Raw genomic sequence first — 14,896 nt, 5'->3', positions numbered from 1 at the left:
CATGCTGGCTTCATTCTTGGGAGGCTCTCCAGGTGGGGGCTCCAGGACCATGTTCTCCCAGCTTCACAACTGCCATGAACAAAAAGCTTCTCCTGGGCTTCCCTGGTGGCGCAGTGGTTGAGAGTCCGCCTGCCGATGCAGGCGACACGGGTTCGTGCCCCGGTCCGGGAAGATCCCACATGCCGCGGAGCAGCTAGACCCGTGAGCCACGGCGTGGAGCCTGTGCTCCGCAATGGGAGAGGCCACAACAGTGAGAGGCCCACGTACCGCAAAAAAAAAAAAGCTTCTCCTTCCTGACACTTCTTGCCCATGTCCAGCGCTGGGCCTCACTCTGGCCAGGTTGTCACACGCCCGCACGGGGGCCAGTCCCAACGACCAGGGTATCCACCAGACCCTCCTACTCAGAGGGGGGTCTTGGAGCAGCAGCAGTAGAACCACTTGGGAGCTCGTTAGGAATGCAGAGTGGACTGAATCAGAATCTGCATTTTCGCAAAACCCCCAGGTGAGTCATCTGTAAGTCAAGTCCGAAGAGGACTGTGCTGCCCGTTAACTTTTTCAGTTGCTTAGACAATTTTTAAAGTTCTGTTTTATTAAGAACTACAAAAAGTAAGAATTAAGAAAGCCCTTTGAGGGACTTCCCTGGTGGCACAGTGGTTAAAAATCTGCCTGCCAATGCAGGGGACACAGGTTCAAGCCCTGGTCCGGGAGGATCCCACATGCCATGGAGCAACCGGGCCCGTGCGCCACAACTACTGAACCTGCGCTCTAGAGCCCGTGCTCCGCAATGAGAAACCAGTGCAATGAGAAGCCACCGCAATGAGTAGCCCCCGCTCGCCGCAACTAGAGAAAGCCCACGCGCAGCAACAAAGACTCAATGCGCCCAAAAATTAATTAATTAATTAATTAATTATTTTTAAAAAGCAGGCCCTTTGAGGTCATTAAGTCCACCCCCTTGTTTTAAAGATGGAGAAACCAGGGGCCAGTAGGGAAGGGTCTTGCTCTAGATGCCCACCCAGCGCTTCCCCACGCCCTGTTCTCCCATCACCTCAGCCGTCGTCTGCCACTTCCAAGGACTATCTCATGAGGAGATGCACCAGAGCCCCAGGAGTGGCAGCCGGGCTCAGAACTGCCTCACTCAGAAGGTGACGTGTCCCAGGCTTTGTTCAGTCACTCACACATACCTGGTCAGGACCCTCAGGAGCACAGAGGGTCTGCGAGGATGGAGACCCATAAACACATAAACACACACACACACACGTGCACGTGCACACACGTGCCCGCACACACACACACACACACACACACACTCAGGACCTCGGACATAGCCCACCCTCACCCTGACTCCGACCCACTGGGCCCCCCAAAGCTAAGAGCACTACAGACCACAACAGCCTTTATTCTGTTACAGAGCAGGGCTGGGGCCAGGGTAGCTCGTTCTCAGGCTGCGTCAGAAGGTGCAGAGTACTGGGGCCACACAGACGGGACCCCGAAGTGACAATAAGTTAGGAGGAAAGTTCTCAGGCTGTCGTCAGGCTGGAGGCGGGGCGGGGTGCCGAGTGGGGGCCCACAGAGCCGCTGCCGGCTGCCCAGCTCAGCACTCCCAGGCAAGGCTGCCTCCAGACCCCGCACGGCCTCCCACTGAAACACAGCAGGACAGGGACAGAGGGAAGGGTACAAGGTCAGGAGGTCGGTGCCGGCCACAGGGGCCCCAGACTCAGCGAGGAGAGGGCGGGGAGGGCGGGGAGGGCCTGCAGGTCCAGGGCAGGGCCAGGCCGGGCAGGCCTCTCACGGGCCTTCATTGGATCTGGAAATTCTCGTAATCTGGAGCTTCCTCATCCTCCACCTCCTGGGAACTCTGGCCGGCTGCGAGGGAAGGGAGGTTGGTCTTCAGCTGACAGGCCACCCCACTCTCCTCCAAGGCAGCTCCCCCAGCGTCTGCCCTACCTCCCCCGACACACACCAGGCTTGGTCCTTGCCACGGGCGTCAGCTCCTGGGACACGTTCACGTACTCTCGGCTCCCATCTGTGGGGACAGGTCAGAAGGAGGGACGGCCGTACCGAAAGGGGGGCAGGCCACACTGAGGGTGAGAGAGGAGGAGGACACCCAGGCAGAGGGTGAGGGAGCCAAAGAGAGGGCGGTGGGCACCCTCAAGGCCGGAATGAGAGTGAGGATGGGGTGGGGGGCGCGAGAGCGAGATGGGAGGGCAGACCCCAGCCACTCACCCAGAGACGCATCCGCGCTCTCCTCACTCTCAAGGACATTCACGTAACTATCCTCCGACTCCACTGCAGGAAAAGCATTGACGCCCACGCACTGTTACCCAGGCCCCCCGAGGCAGACACCCAGAGGCTCCCAACCGCAGCCCCCAAAGACTTTCGACATAACCAGCCCGAGCCTCCTACACGCAGACCCCCAGAGACCATCCCCACTGTTGGCCCCAGAGGGAGGCAGGGAGGGCAGTCCGGACCTGCGACGCGGGTGGCGATGGAGAGAAGTAGGACAACTTGACCAGAATTGATTAGGGGAAACGGAATTGTGGGAGGAGAGACAGCAGCCCCCAGCATGTCCCCCAGGCGGGGGAGCAGGGACGGGGAGCGGCTCGGGGTGGTGGGGCTGGGCGACACGTGTGCGGAAGGAAACAACACGCGGGGCGGGGCCGAGTCAGAGGTGCCATCAGCCCCGCTGGCCCCTCTTCCTCAGCCAGGCCCGCCCTGACCCCCCTCTCCTGTCCTTGTCCCTTCCTAGCGCCTAGCGCCATCAACGACACATTATTTCATGTGTTGACTTATTTCTCCCTGAGGATGTGGACAAGGCAGGCTTCGGAGTCAGACTGCCCAGGTTCAAGTCCAGCTCCAGCATTAACTAACTGTGTAACCTCAGGCAAGCTACCTAACCACTCTGGGCCTCAGTTTTCTCATCTGTAAAATAGGGTGAGGAACGGTACCCACCACACAGGGGTGTTGTGAAAACGGTGAATTAAAATAAGGCCTGTCATACAGTAAGTGCTGTAAAGTTTCTGTTAAATAAACAAATCACTGTACAGATGGGACAAGTGAGGGGCAGGAGGGGAAGGGACAGGCTCAAAAGCCCCTGGGAATTGTGAGGTTTAATATTAATAAGTTAATACACATAAAACTCTTAGTAGGGCAGGTAGTAGGCCCTCAATAATGTTAGCTGTTTTAATCACAACTCTACCTCATTAGATGTGATTATATCGGGGCACCCAGTAAATATGACGGATGACTGAATGAGTGAATGAATGAATGAAAATAAGCACTTGGACAGATGGTCTGGGGCTCAAGAGAGAGGCCATGAGTTGAGAATCAGGATGGCACATGAAGCCAGGGTGTGGAAGTCAAGACCCAGAGCAAGTATAGAGAGAAAGGAGAGGAACGGAACACTGAAGATCACAAGACACTGAGAAAAGCCTCCAACAGGCAGGATGAAACCAAAACGAAGAGAGAAAAGCAGCCCAAAGGAAACTGGAACAACACAGGAAGCAGAAGAAAACTTCCCAAAGAAACCCAAAAAAGATGACCTATAATCAATACCCTTAGAGATTTACGAGATGATATTGCCTTTGTGAAACAAGATAGGAGGCTATGAAAAAGGAACATTCAGAGATGAAGAAAGGGCTTTTGGACAAGAAAGACAAAATGAAAGCATAGAGTCAAAAGAAGAATAAAGTCAAGGAAATCTTGCAGACAATAAAAGCAAAAGAAAAGGAGGGAAGAGAAGAGAAAAGGTAAGGAAATCAGACGATCGGAGCCGGAAGTCCCCCTATCTGAAGGACAGAAGTGCTAGAAAGAGAGAAGAGAGAAAATGGAGGGGGAGCAAACATCCAGGAGGAGAGGGAAGAGCCGAGGGGCCGCAGCACAGAGGGGCGGGGAGTGGTCAGATGGCCGACTCACTGGAGAAGGCGCTATCTCGGAGGCCAGGGTTGCTGGACACAGGAGCTGGTGGGACGGTGGCGCCAGTGGCCGGGACGCTGTCAGGAAGCACGACCCTGAGGGAAGTCAAGGAGCGGGTGAGCAAGGAGCCCCGGCCTCAGCTCCCACCTCCCGCCTGGCCACTCACAAGTAGCGCTCGGGATAGTCTTCCTCATCCTCATCTTCGTCTGCGTCCTCACAGACTGCCTCTGGGGTGGGTAACGACACAGGGTCAGCAGAGCCCGGGACAGGCCCCAGCCTCCTCCCAACCAGGGCCGCCGGGGTCCCTGATGCACCCTCATTCTCGTAGCTGGCCACACTGTTGGCTGCAGAGAGAGCGGGAGAGGGAGACTGAGCCAGCTCAGAGGGGCCTGTCCTCTGCCCGACCCCAGCCCCACTGGCCGGGCTCCATGCTTACCACCATCTGAGTCCTGCTGGGAAGACGGCATGCAGTGGGAGCCTCCAGGGGGCTGTGGGGATCTCCTGGGAATCAAAGGTCAGAGGACAGGCTGGGGTGGGGCTCTGGGGCAAGAGGGATTGCAACAGGGAAAGAGGCCCCCAATCCAAGCAGGTGAGGGGGTAAAAAGGGGGATTTGGAGGGGAAGCGGCCACTTACGGGATGGGGAGCAGGTCTGGCTGGCTCTGGAGCAGGTAGGAAGTGGCTGGTGGCCAGGAGGCGAGTGTGGCTGAGGACACAGGACCAAGCTGAAGGAATGACTCCAAAGCTCACGCCCCTACCCTGGACGAGGCCTCGAAGGGCAGACTAACCCCCGACACCCCTGTGCCCTGGACAGGTCTGGGAGGGGGGCACCCATCTCCCTCCCCACCCCCAGCTCAGGTCAAGGCCATGTGGGCAGCCACAGGGGGAAACTGAACGAAGGCACACGCTCTCCCACCCACGCCAGGAGACGCTCCCCCCGCATCCAAGGAAGGGGACCCTCCATGTACTCACGAGGTGGTTTGACCACGATGCTACTTGGGGTCAAACTAGCAGGAGAGACACAGCTTGGGTAAGCAGCTGGGAGAGGCCCCAGACCCCATCTCAGTCCCCTGGGGCCCAGCCCTGCATGGGGTATTGAGGGAGACACCCAGGGCGGACGGGGCAGACTCACCCATCGGGGGCAGCAGTGTCGTATGAGCCTGGGGAAGAGAGGGCGCGTGAGGCAGGAAAAGGGGGCGACGGGGGCAGAGGGTGATGGAGTACAGGGCTCTCAGCAACTCGAAGGAGTTAAAGAGGGACAAAGGAGTTGGGGCGTGGGGTGAGGATCCCTGTCGGCGTGTCTGAGCATCTGGACACCCCACCAGCACCCGCTCACCTGGCAGCTCTCGGCAACGCACACACAATGCCATCAGCAGCACGGCCAAGAGAGGAAGCAGCAGGAGGCCCAGCAGAAAGAGGACCAGGCTGCCTGCCTCCATCTGCGGGGAGCGCTCGCGCCGGGCCTGGCTGCTCGCTGCACACCCTTCGGGGACAGAGCAGCAGCAGGGCAAGGGCCAGGCCAGAAAGGGTACAGGGGCCGAGCAGGCACCAGGCTGGGAGCCTAGTTGGGGGGCAGCTGCGCCCTCCTCGGGGGCTCCCTGGGTCTCCTCCCCTCAGTGGGCTCAGCGGGCGTCAGCGAGGGCTCTGGAAGAGCCTTGAACCCAGGGCTGTCAGGCCCTGGCCTGGAGTCTGGGGCGCCAGCCACCCCTACACAGACCCTGTGCCTCAGCCCTACCTGCCCCTGGGCTCGGCGCCTGCCTCTCCTCAGCGCCTGCCTGCCTGTGGCAGGAAGCTGTGGTGAGCGCCGGGTGAGGGCAGGAAATCATCGGGGCTCAGCTGGCTGCACCCTCCCCCTTCCTACACCCACCCAGCCAGTGGGGACGGGGAGGAGACGGCCTCAGGAGCCGCCCCGGGCCCTCAGGAAGGGTCTGCTGGGCCCCAGGACAAGGGGCAACTCAGACCAGTGGGAGGAGGAAAAGATACTTGCAGGCCAGCCAGCTGCCATGCCCTCCACAGCGTGGCTCAAGAAGGCAGCAGGGAGGGAGGCCCTGACACCGGGAATTCCGAGGGGCCCAGGGCGTGCCCACCCCACCTCACCCTGGCCGGCCTGCCAAGAAGGGCAGGCTCTTGGGGAGACGTGGGTGTGAGCGACTCCCGGTCACACCAAGCCAGCTCACTCCGCCCCCTCATTCACTGGCCCAGAAGGGCAGGGATTTGCCCAAGGGCCCGCAGGAGTGACCCAACGGCCACTGGGAACCTGGGACTAGAGAGGGGGCATCCCCTGCAATCCAGAGGTCACTAGCACCCAGAGAGACTCCAGCAGGCACTTGGGGTCTGGCTACAAACTTTATTCAGTTACAAATAGCACCGAGCCCCTGGGGCTGCTCCAGTGGCAGGGGATCCTCCTCCCGGACCCCCAGAATCCCCTCTTGGCCACCTGTGTAGTGTCTGGGAGCCGGAACATGGCCCAAGGCCCCTCCTAGAAAATGGGCCAGCTGAGGATTTGGGCCCGGGCACCTCCTGGGGTGGGCCCAGGGCCAGCTGTGGTAGATGTGCAGGTAGCAAGCGGTGACCCCTCAGATGAGCACACTGGACACGGGGACCCGGGTGGAGCGGCCTCTCTGGGGCACCACGATGCGGTCATCAGCAGGCCCGGCCTCACGCAACAGACCTATCGGGGAGGGATCAGAGCCAGGGCTGGATGGACAGACAGACACAGGGCCAGGGAGGGGACAAACAACCACTGGCAAATGGATGGGGCAGCACAGCCACACAGTGGGGCATCAGCTCGTGGGACAGGGAAACCCGAGGCCGAGGGAGAGGAGGGCTGCGGACTGAGGGCTGCCAGGGACACGGGGCTGGGTGGGCGGACGGATGGACAAGCAGACAGCATCATGAAGTTAGGCAAGGAGCTGTGGACAGACAGCGGGGAGGCCCGACCGACCCTGCACATGCAGCTGGGCCCGCCGGCGGTCGCCCTCAATGAAGATGGCAGCGCCCAGGAAGGCCGCGCCGCCCAGCGCCCCCATGAAGGCACACAGCATGAGCGAGAACTGCAGGGCCCGGAACTCAGACAAGAAGGAGGGGGGCCAGCCCTGGCGGAGGCGGTCGGAGATCTGCGGGTAGACAAGGAAAGAAAAGTCAGGAGAACGGAGAGGAAGCCCCTGAACTCCAGAAGAATGAAGAAGACTTAGGCCTGGACCTTACCGGTGGAAATCTGCCAAGACAAAATCGTGCCCACCCAGCTGAGCCTCTGAGGTGAAGGGTGTCTGGCAGAGGGGACTCAGATGCCTCACTAGGGTGAGACCCTCTAATCTGGCCTGTGCTCAGGCCACTGGCCACCAGCCGGTACTGGGAATGTGGGGTCCCCCGAGCCCCACCCCAGGCCCAGCCAAGGGGCCGTGCTCACCAAGCCAATCAGGTAGGGGCTCCCAGCGTCACCCAGCAGATGGGACAGCACAATCTGAAAGGCTTCAGCGGTGGAGCGTCGTGTGGGGATCACCACGTACTGGGAGGAAAGAGGGGCAGGAGGCAGAGGGCGGGGACGGGGCCAAGGCTCAGCCTTGGCTGAGGTCAGGTGAACCCCAGCTCAGAGGTGTGGCTGGGGTGAAGGGCAGGGCAGGCCCGGGCTACAGGCCCACCTGGGGTTGGACTCTGAAGTCAGTCCAGGGCTGGGTTTTGAAGAAGGGGTGAAGGTCACAGTTCAAGGCAAGTGAGGTCCCCTGCCCCCACTCCCTGCTCCCATCAGCCTCTGGGGTAACCCTGGGCCACCTACTCACCAGCAGAATGTCAGCCACAATGGCCCAGTTCATGGACAGCAGTGTCTCTCCAATAAAAATGAAAATCTGGGGGATGGGAGGTAGGCGGTGAAGGAGGGGGAACAGGGGTGGGGCATTGGTGTCATCACAAGAAGAGCAAACACGTGGAGGGTTCACTAGGTACCAGGCCCATCTATTAACTCATTTAACCCTCACAACACCCTCAGGAGACAGTTGCTACTATTATTCCCATTTTACAGAAGATGAAACTGAGCACAGAGAGGTTAAGTCACTTGCCCAATGCCACACAGCTAAGAATGGCCAGAGCTGAGATTCAAACCCAGGCATTCCCGCTCCAGAGTTGGCTCTGACCCTCGTCCTGCCCCAGTGCACCATTCCTCCACCCTGGACCCAGAACACCCCCTTAGACACCTGCTGGCTACTCACATAGGTGGCCACGATGCTACCACGGGCGCAGGCGAGGGACAGGAAGAGGAAGGGTGAAGAGCCCAGGAGGCCAGCAGCACAAACCAGCGGGTCAGCCCGTGGGTTGGAGCGGCGGAGTCGGCGGCTGATCTCCACGCCCAGGCCCACACCCAGGACCCCGGTGAGGCAGGTGATGAGCCCAAAGATGAGGCTGGGGGGAAGGGGAGGGGCAAGGGGGCTAGCCTCACCCCCATGGCCCAGAGAGGACGATCGTCCATCCCGGCCACCCTCACAACCCAGGTCTGTCCAGGCACAGCACCCCATGGTTCACAAGAGGAAGGCACCTATTCCCAGACTAGGAAACTGAGACTCTGGGAGAGGAAGTAGCTTGTGGAGTCAGGATTCACACTCTCCTTGCCTGAGTCTGAATCACAGACTCTCTCCACTTCATCCCCTGCCACCTGCAGGGCCACCCAGACCAGACCCCATCTGGGTACCTGTCAGAGGAAGAGCAGGAGTCTCCAGGAAGGCAGGGGGGGGTCTCCCCCAAGACCACACGGGAACGCAGCAAGAAAGCAGGAGCCCAAAGAGCCAGGGAGCCCGTGACAAAGGCCACAGCAGTGAAACCAAGGGAAGACAGGATGAAACTAGGACTGCAGACAATTAGGAGGAAGGAAGTTAGACTCCACTGAGGTATCGGTGTCAGAGACCTCTCTTCTCCCTCTCTGGCTTATTTTAATAGTCAGGGCACTGAGTCTGGAGGCTGTACTGGCTTCCGGGATCTGGGCCTGTAATTCAAGCAGCTGCCATAAGGGGGCAGTGGTGACAGAATTCCTGGCCTTAGGGTAGGGCCAGCTGACAGAAAACAGAGCAAAGACCCCACCCATGTAAATCTCAAACTAGACCTCAGGGCCTCCCTGGGGGCCTCGGATGTTGGGTTAGGAAGGAACTGAACTCACTTTCTTGCCAGAGCCCTCAGATCTGCCCACCACGAGGTGGGGTTCAGGGGTGGTGAGTCTGAGTGGCGCTCCACAGCTCCCCTTGGTGGCTCCCGTACTACCAGGAACAGCAGCACAACAGCTAACACTCCTAGACCTGGTGTCACCTGGGGAAGGAGTGGGCGTCAAGAAAGGCACAGACGTGGAGACACTCAACCCTGGGGGCTGAGAGAAAGTGAGGGTGTACAAAAGCAACTCAGGCCCCAAGACCTCAAACACCCAGTGAGTGCCTGCTCAAGGAAGCTGAACCCGTGGTTGAGGGGAGGGGGTGACTGCCACTAGGAAGTGTTTCTGTTTCTGCAAGCCTAACTGCTCCCTCTTCAGCAACAGCACCCTAATTTTCTTTTGGGAAACCACTCCCCCCATTTCTCTCAACCCATGTGGTTCAAAGAGGGTGGGGCTTGTAACCCAGACTTGGCCAAGAGTAATGTTAAACCTCCCAGGCCTCAGTGATTGAGTCAGTGCCAGCACGTGACCCACATTCATCTAATCAGACACCATCCAGGACTACTGCTCAAGGATCCGGGGCGCTGAAGTTTCTAAACAGGAAGATAAACATGTGGAGCTTTCACGTGCTTGAGAAGGAAGATAACAGAGGAAAGTAGAGCTGAGAAAAGGATGATCAAATTCCTGTGACACTGCGGGAGTCCTGCATCCAGCTTTACCTGAAGCTCACCCTGGGACTTTCCATTATGAGAGCCGATACAGTCCCATTTGGGGGCTTACAGTCGTACAATGGGCTTCCATCACCTGCAATCAAGAGTTTTACCCAGCACGTGGCTTCGCAGTGAGGGCAGCTAGGCTGCCTGTAGGCTTGGCAGAGTGAGCACTGCCTTCAAAAGTGGGTGTCTGACGGTAGAAAGGGGGAATCAGTGAGTGCACTGCTAACCTTTCCCCAGGCTGTGACCCGACTCACCCGCAGAGCCCAGTGCCAATCCCCGGCCACATCCTTCACTTTGGAGCCTGCAATGTAACCCAGACCACTGTGGGAAGGGGGTGGGGGAGGAGAAGAGACGGCTGGTCAGTCCCGTTCCAGGCAAGGCCCTTCTGCCTCCCCACCAGGCCCGAGGTCCACTCACCTGCCCACAGGGATGGCAAAGTAGAACACGCTGAGCATCCGACTCCGCTGGTCTGCCACGAAGAGGTCAGCGATGAGGGTGGGTGCGATGGTGGAGTAACTGGCCTCCCCTACCCCCACCAGGCCCCGGGTCAGGAGGAGCAGCCAGAATCGCTGGGGAACGAGATATGGGGCAGGTGGCACCCCGCCCTGCAGCCAGCCTTCCAGCCTCCCTCACCAGCCAGCTCTGAAGCGGTGGCAGGGATGGCAGGAGAGGCCTGGGTTTTAGAATCAAACCGACCTGAGCTTGAATCTTGGCTCCACTACTTACTAGCTGTGACTCTGAGAAAGCAACTTAACCTCTCTGAGCCTCAGTTTCCTTATCTGCAAAAGGGGGATAATAACAACTTGTTCACATACCTATTGTGAGAACTGGACAACAAAAGGTCTTTTCATTACCTTGCACCCAGTAGGTACGAAATAAATCTTTATCTCTATCTTGTCCAAGCCACCCAAGACACCCCAACAGTGAATAGTGATCTTAGGCGGGGGGTTGTTTGTCTACCAGAGACACCAAAGCTAAGAACAAGGCACGATCACCCAAGGAGAGTGTGTAGTGTCTGGGGCTGAGGAGACAGAGTCCCAGGGCAGAAAGTGAGAACAGACAGAGGTGATTTCAAAGGAGCAAAGAAGCAACAGCCAGGGAGGCAGGACGAAAACCAGAAGAGGGCATCACAGAAGTTAGGAGAGAGTTTTCGGAAGGAAGAAGTGGGTCAACAGAGCCAGAGGCTCCCAGGAGATCCAGCGAGAACAGGACTAGGAAGTAGGAGCTACAGCTACCAACTGAGAGGGCACTGTTGACTTTGGCAACGGAGGGACGGGGGCAGGTTCGCCAGCGGTGCTCAAGCGGGGAGTGGGAGGAGAGGAAGTGCAGGCAAAGTGAGAGCCTCGCCCTAGCTGCTCCTTCACCCAGACTGGAGCTTCCCTCTGCGGAAGTCTGACTAGGAAAAGGAAGACGGACAGAGGGCAGTCCTGGTAAGGTCTTTCCTGTGATAGAGAAATGTGTGTGTTTAGGTGTGCAGTGGAAGGAGGGGATGATGGACAGAAGAAGGTCCTGGAAGAAAAGGGGAGAGGATGGGGTGGGCAGATAACTCAGGCAAGCAGGGAACAGAAGACGGCATGGACCAAGGGAACCGCACAAGTTCCCCGGGCCCAGTCTGCAACGACTCCAAAGAGCAGCAGCAAAGACTGATGGGGGAGTCAGGGTGGGGGGAGGAGAGGGCAGGGGGGGAGGGCAGAAGCAGGAGCCAGTGTGGGACCTCACCTCTCTGGGGATGAAGGACGACCCCAGTGTCACCAGGGACCAGAAGGCAATGCCCCCGCACATGAGATACTTCCGATTGTACCTGTCACCCAGGTAGCCAAACACAGGTGCCAACACCATGTAACTGGAGATGAACACTGGGGGGAAGCAGAGAGTCACAGCCCAGCCCCAGTACCCCTACCCCACCCCCAAACCAGCTCAGGGAGGGCGAAGGGGCGCAGGAGTAACACCCAACCCTGAAACTATCAGAGCTTCCTGCAAGCGGGAATGGGGGGAGGTAGTAGTTGTCCAGCTCCATCTCCACTGTTCTTCAGATCTTCCACTGTAGAATGGGTGGCCCAGCTGACTCATCCCTTCCTCCATACCCTGGTCTGCAATGCACTTATCTGATCTAGCCTCTCCCTACCCCTCCAACCTCATGCTCATCCACTTTCCCTCTCTGTACCCCAATGGCCCAACTGCCAAGTTCAATACCACCTTAAGGCTTTGGGTACCTGCTGTCCTCTCTATCTGGAACTGTCTCTCCTCTCCCCTGAGCTCCACAACCTCAGCTCCTTCACCCTCAGCTCAGAAACCTTCCCAACCACCACATATCCAGTCTCTCTCTATCACAGCTACTCTGTCTTCTTTCACATAACAGTTATTTCTATAGAAAATTAGCTCATTATTAGTTTAGGTTTTCAGGGACTGTTGCCCGCCTCATGCACAGCAAAATGTTGGCTCCAGGAAGACAAGGACTGTATTGGCCATGACTGTGTCTCCACCACTTAACACACTGCTGAGCACAAAACAGATGCTCAACAAACATGTGTTGAATGAAAACGTGAAGAGCGTTGCCGAGAAAGACCTGTTTTTTTTGTTTTTTTTGTTTTTTTGGCTGAGCCACGGGGCATGTGGGATCTTAGTTACCGGACCAGGGATTGAACCCCCGCCCCCTGCATTGGGAGCACAGAGTCTTAATCACTGGACTGCCAGGGAAGTCCCAGACCTATTTCTTCTCTAACTCAACAACTCTTTAGAGCTTTGCAGACCTGGACCTACGATCCTATTCTCATTCCATTAAACTTTGGCTTAAATAACTCCAGTTCCTTGGTGGTCTGGAGTGGAGCAAAGAACACTGCAAGACCTGGTTTCAAACTCCTCTTCTGCCTCGAACTTGTTGTGTGACCCTAGGCAAGTCTTAACTCCTCTCCAAGCCTCAGTTTCTTTATAAAAATGTAGATGATACTACCTACTTTCTCTATAAAACAAGAATAATAACTCCTTGGCTGATAAAGGATTAGAAGACAATGGGTGTAAAACGTCTTGCCAAATTCTTTGGATGTTATCAGTACTTCCTCCAGGGCCTAGCACATGGTAGGTGCTCAGAAATGAAGGAAGGAGGGAAGGAAGGAAAATAGGACTTGGCCTTGGCTTTGCCTTTCCCATAAATCCCAAAGTTCCGAACAAGTAAAACTCACCTCTTCCCCTTCTAGACACCCTCTTCTGCCATTATTTACTGGGTGCCTACCATTTTCCAATACTGTACTATGCACTTCACGGGCATTATCTCATTTAATCCTCACATCAGCCCTATGAGGTGAGCCGGGGTTATTACTAGTTCCAGCTCACACACAAGGAAAGTGAGGCTTAGAGAGGTTGAGGGCCTTGCCTACCATCACATTAAGTGAAAAGCTGGTATATAAACCCAGGTCTGTTTTAACCGTTATACAAAACTGACTCCTTCTTTAAATGTCTTTAAATGTGGTGTCCTAATCGAACAGGACAGCCTCAGGGCAGAGCCATGGCCATCTCCTCCCCTAGCTCAGCCACCGGACCTCCCAAAAATAAGGCCCCAGGCATGCCAGCGTGTGGCCCCAACTGGGGTAGAACAGAAATAAGAGGCGCTGTGTGCCCAGGAGGGGCCTCCACTCACCCGTCTGGATAAGGCCGGAGCTACTGTCTCCGATGTCGAAAAACTGCTCAATGTCCGGAAGGACGCCTGGGAAGGAGAAGATTCAGGATGGGCTGGCCGAGGCAGCCCCACCTTCGGGACCCCGCTCCCATCCCCCTTTCTAACTTTCTCCCAGAAGTCAGTACCAGCCACGGTGAAGCGGTCCATGTAGTTAAGGAGGTTGATGTAGCACAGCACGGCCACTATGAGAGCCGAACGGCCCGAAGACAAGCCCGTGATGCGCTGCAGTCCCTCCCGGTCTGGGACTTCGGGATCCTCGGACTTCGGGTTCCCCATGGACCCAGGCAACCCCGGGGTGCCGGGCGCAGGCCCGTCGTCCGTGTCATCCGCCTGGCTGAGGAAGGGCGCGGTGTCGGACCCGGACATGGTCTCGGGGGCCGCGCCCGCCCGCGCTACGGTCCCACCGACGATCCCACCTGCGAGGGGAGGAGGCTGGAGAAAGGAGAATGGAGGGAACCCAGGCGAGGGAGGTGCGCTCGGACACCGAGAGGAGCTTGCCCCGAAGCACAGAGCACGGGGGATGGAACCCGGGCTCTATCATGCGTCCCCGCCCCGGCAGACACACCGCGCGGAGGGACGAGTGGAACTCCGGTGAGATCAGAGACAGGAACGGGTTGAGGAGAGTCCGATCCCCCGCCCCCTCCCGGTTGAGGCCACCCCTCACCCCGGGTAGGAGCCCACCGCATTCGCGGTTGGTCAGCCCCGGCGCCGCACCACCGCCACCACCATGTTGTCTAAGAGCCGGTCATGTGACACTGGAGCAGGGGCGGGAGCGGTGGACGCCACTGTGGGCCAGCCCCTGACGCGACTACGGAAGCCGCGCGCGCCCCTGCAGGTTTGCCGACGTTCCCGCGTCACGTGACTGTGGCCGGTCGCCACGGTCGTCGGCTGCGTTCCCGCCGCGACAGCCGACCTAAAGGTGTCTGGGTGAACTGTTGCAATCCCTCCCACTCTGAATCTCGGCTTCCTTATCTGCGACGCTGCTTGGCAAACTTCTTACTGAACGAGATCAAAAGAGATAATGGAAACTTAAAAGATTCTGGAAATACAGTAGTACTGTAAATATCTCTAAACGTGCCAACAGAGAGTTGTGTTTTTTTAAATTTATTTATATGTATTTTTTGGCTGCGTTGGGTCTTCGTTGCTGCGCGCAGGCTTTCTCTAGTTGCAGCGAGCGGGGGCCCCTCTTCATTGCGGTGAGCGAGCTTCTCATTGCAGTGGCTTCTCTTGTTCAGGAGCACTGGCTCAGTAGTTGTGGCTCGCAGGCTCTAGAGCGCAGGCTCAGTAATTGTGGCGCACGGGCTTAGTTGCTCCATGGCATGTGGGATCTTCCCAGACCAGGGATCGAACCCGTGTCCCCTGCATTGGCAGGCGGATTCTTAACCACTGCGCCATCAGGGAAGTCCCAACTGACAGTTCTTACTCTCTTCCCCACGGTGTCCGGTTGGGGCTTCATACGTGCTCAGTAA

General features: G+C 57.7%; 2 protein-coding genes across 13 annotated transcripts; both read right to left on the bottom strand.

The window, feature by feature from the left end:
- Nucleotides 1-1,365: 1,365 nt before the first annotated feature.
- Nucleotides 1,366-5,561, bottom strand: LAT (linker for activation of T cells). 4 transcript variants are annotated; one of them, XM_082643455.1, is made up of 11 exons: nt 5,247-5,561; nt 5,043-5,070; nt 4,883-4,917; nt 4,547-4,616; nt 4,349-4,413; nt 4,227-4,256; nt 4,079-4,139; nt 3,913-4,007; nt 2,224-2,286; nt 1,961-2,023; nt 1,366-1,863 (listed from the first exon to the last, which is right to left on the bottom strand). In XM_082643455.1, exons 1-11 carry the CDS (start codon nt 5,347-5,349, stop codon nt 1,796-1,798), a joined length of 681 nt encoding a protein of 226 aa, XP_082499581.1. In that variant the 5' UTR covers nt 5,350-5,561; the 3' UTR covers nt 1,366-1,795. The 4 variants fall into 4 exon arrangements, with proteins under 4 accessions (XP_082499581.1, XP_082499580.1, XP_082499579.1 ...); XM_082643454.1 differs by having other exon boundaries at nt 4,079-4,256; XM_082643453.1 differs by having other exon boundaries at nt 1,961-2,286.
- Nucleotides 5,562-6,242: 681 nt separating this feature from the next.
- Nucleotides 6,243-14,197, bottom strand: SPNS1 (SPNS lysolipid transporter 1, lysophospholipid). 9 transcript variants are annotated; one of them, XM_082643444.1, is made up of 13 exons: nt 14,092-14,197; nt 13,553-13,843; nt 13,389-13,454; nt 11,474-11,610; nt 10,172-10,323; nt 10,009-10,075; nt 9,054-9,199; nt 8,592-8,747; nt 8,116-8,305; nt 7,690-7,755; nt 7,320-7,418; nt 6,855-7,026; nt 6,243-6,581 (listed from the first exon to the last, which is right to left on the bottom strand). In XM_082643444.1, exons 1-13 carry the CDS (start codon nt 14,111-14,113, stop codon nt 6,487-6,489), a joined length of 1,659 nt encoding a protein of 552 aa, XP_082499570.1. In that variant the 5' UTR covers nt 14,114-14,197; the 3' UTR covers nt 6,243-6,486. The 9 variants fall into 9 exon arrangements, with proteins under 9 accessions (XP_082499570.1, XP_082499575.1, XP_082499571.1 ...); XM_082643449.1 differs by having other exon boundaries at nt 13,553-13,757; nt 14,109-14,196; XM_082643445.1 differs by having other exon boundaries at nt 14,109-14,194.
- Nucleotides 14,198-14,896: the final 699 nt, after the last annotated feature.

This window comes from Mesoplodon mirus, assembly GCF_964341445.2.
Source record: "Mesoplodon mirus genome assembly, chromosome: 15".
Lineage (NCBI taxonomy): Eukaryota > Metazoa > Chordata > Mammalia > Artiodactyla > Ziphiidae > Mesoplodon > Mesoplodon mirus.
This window is presented reverse-complemented; position numbering and strand designations above follow the sequence as displayed.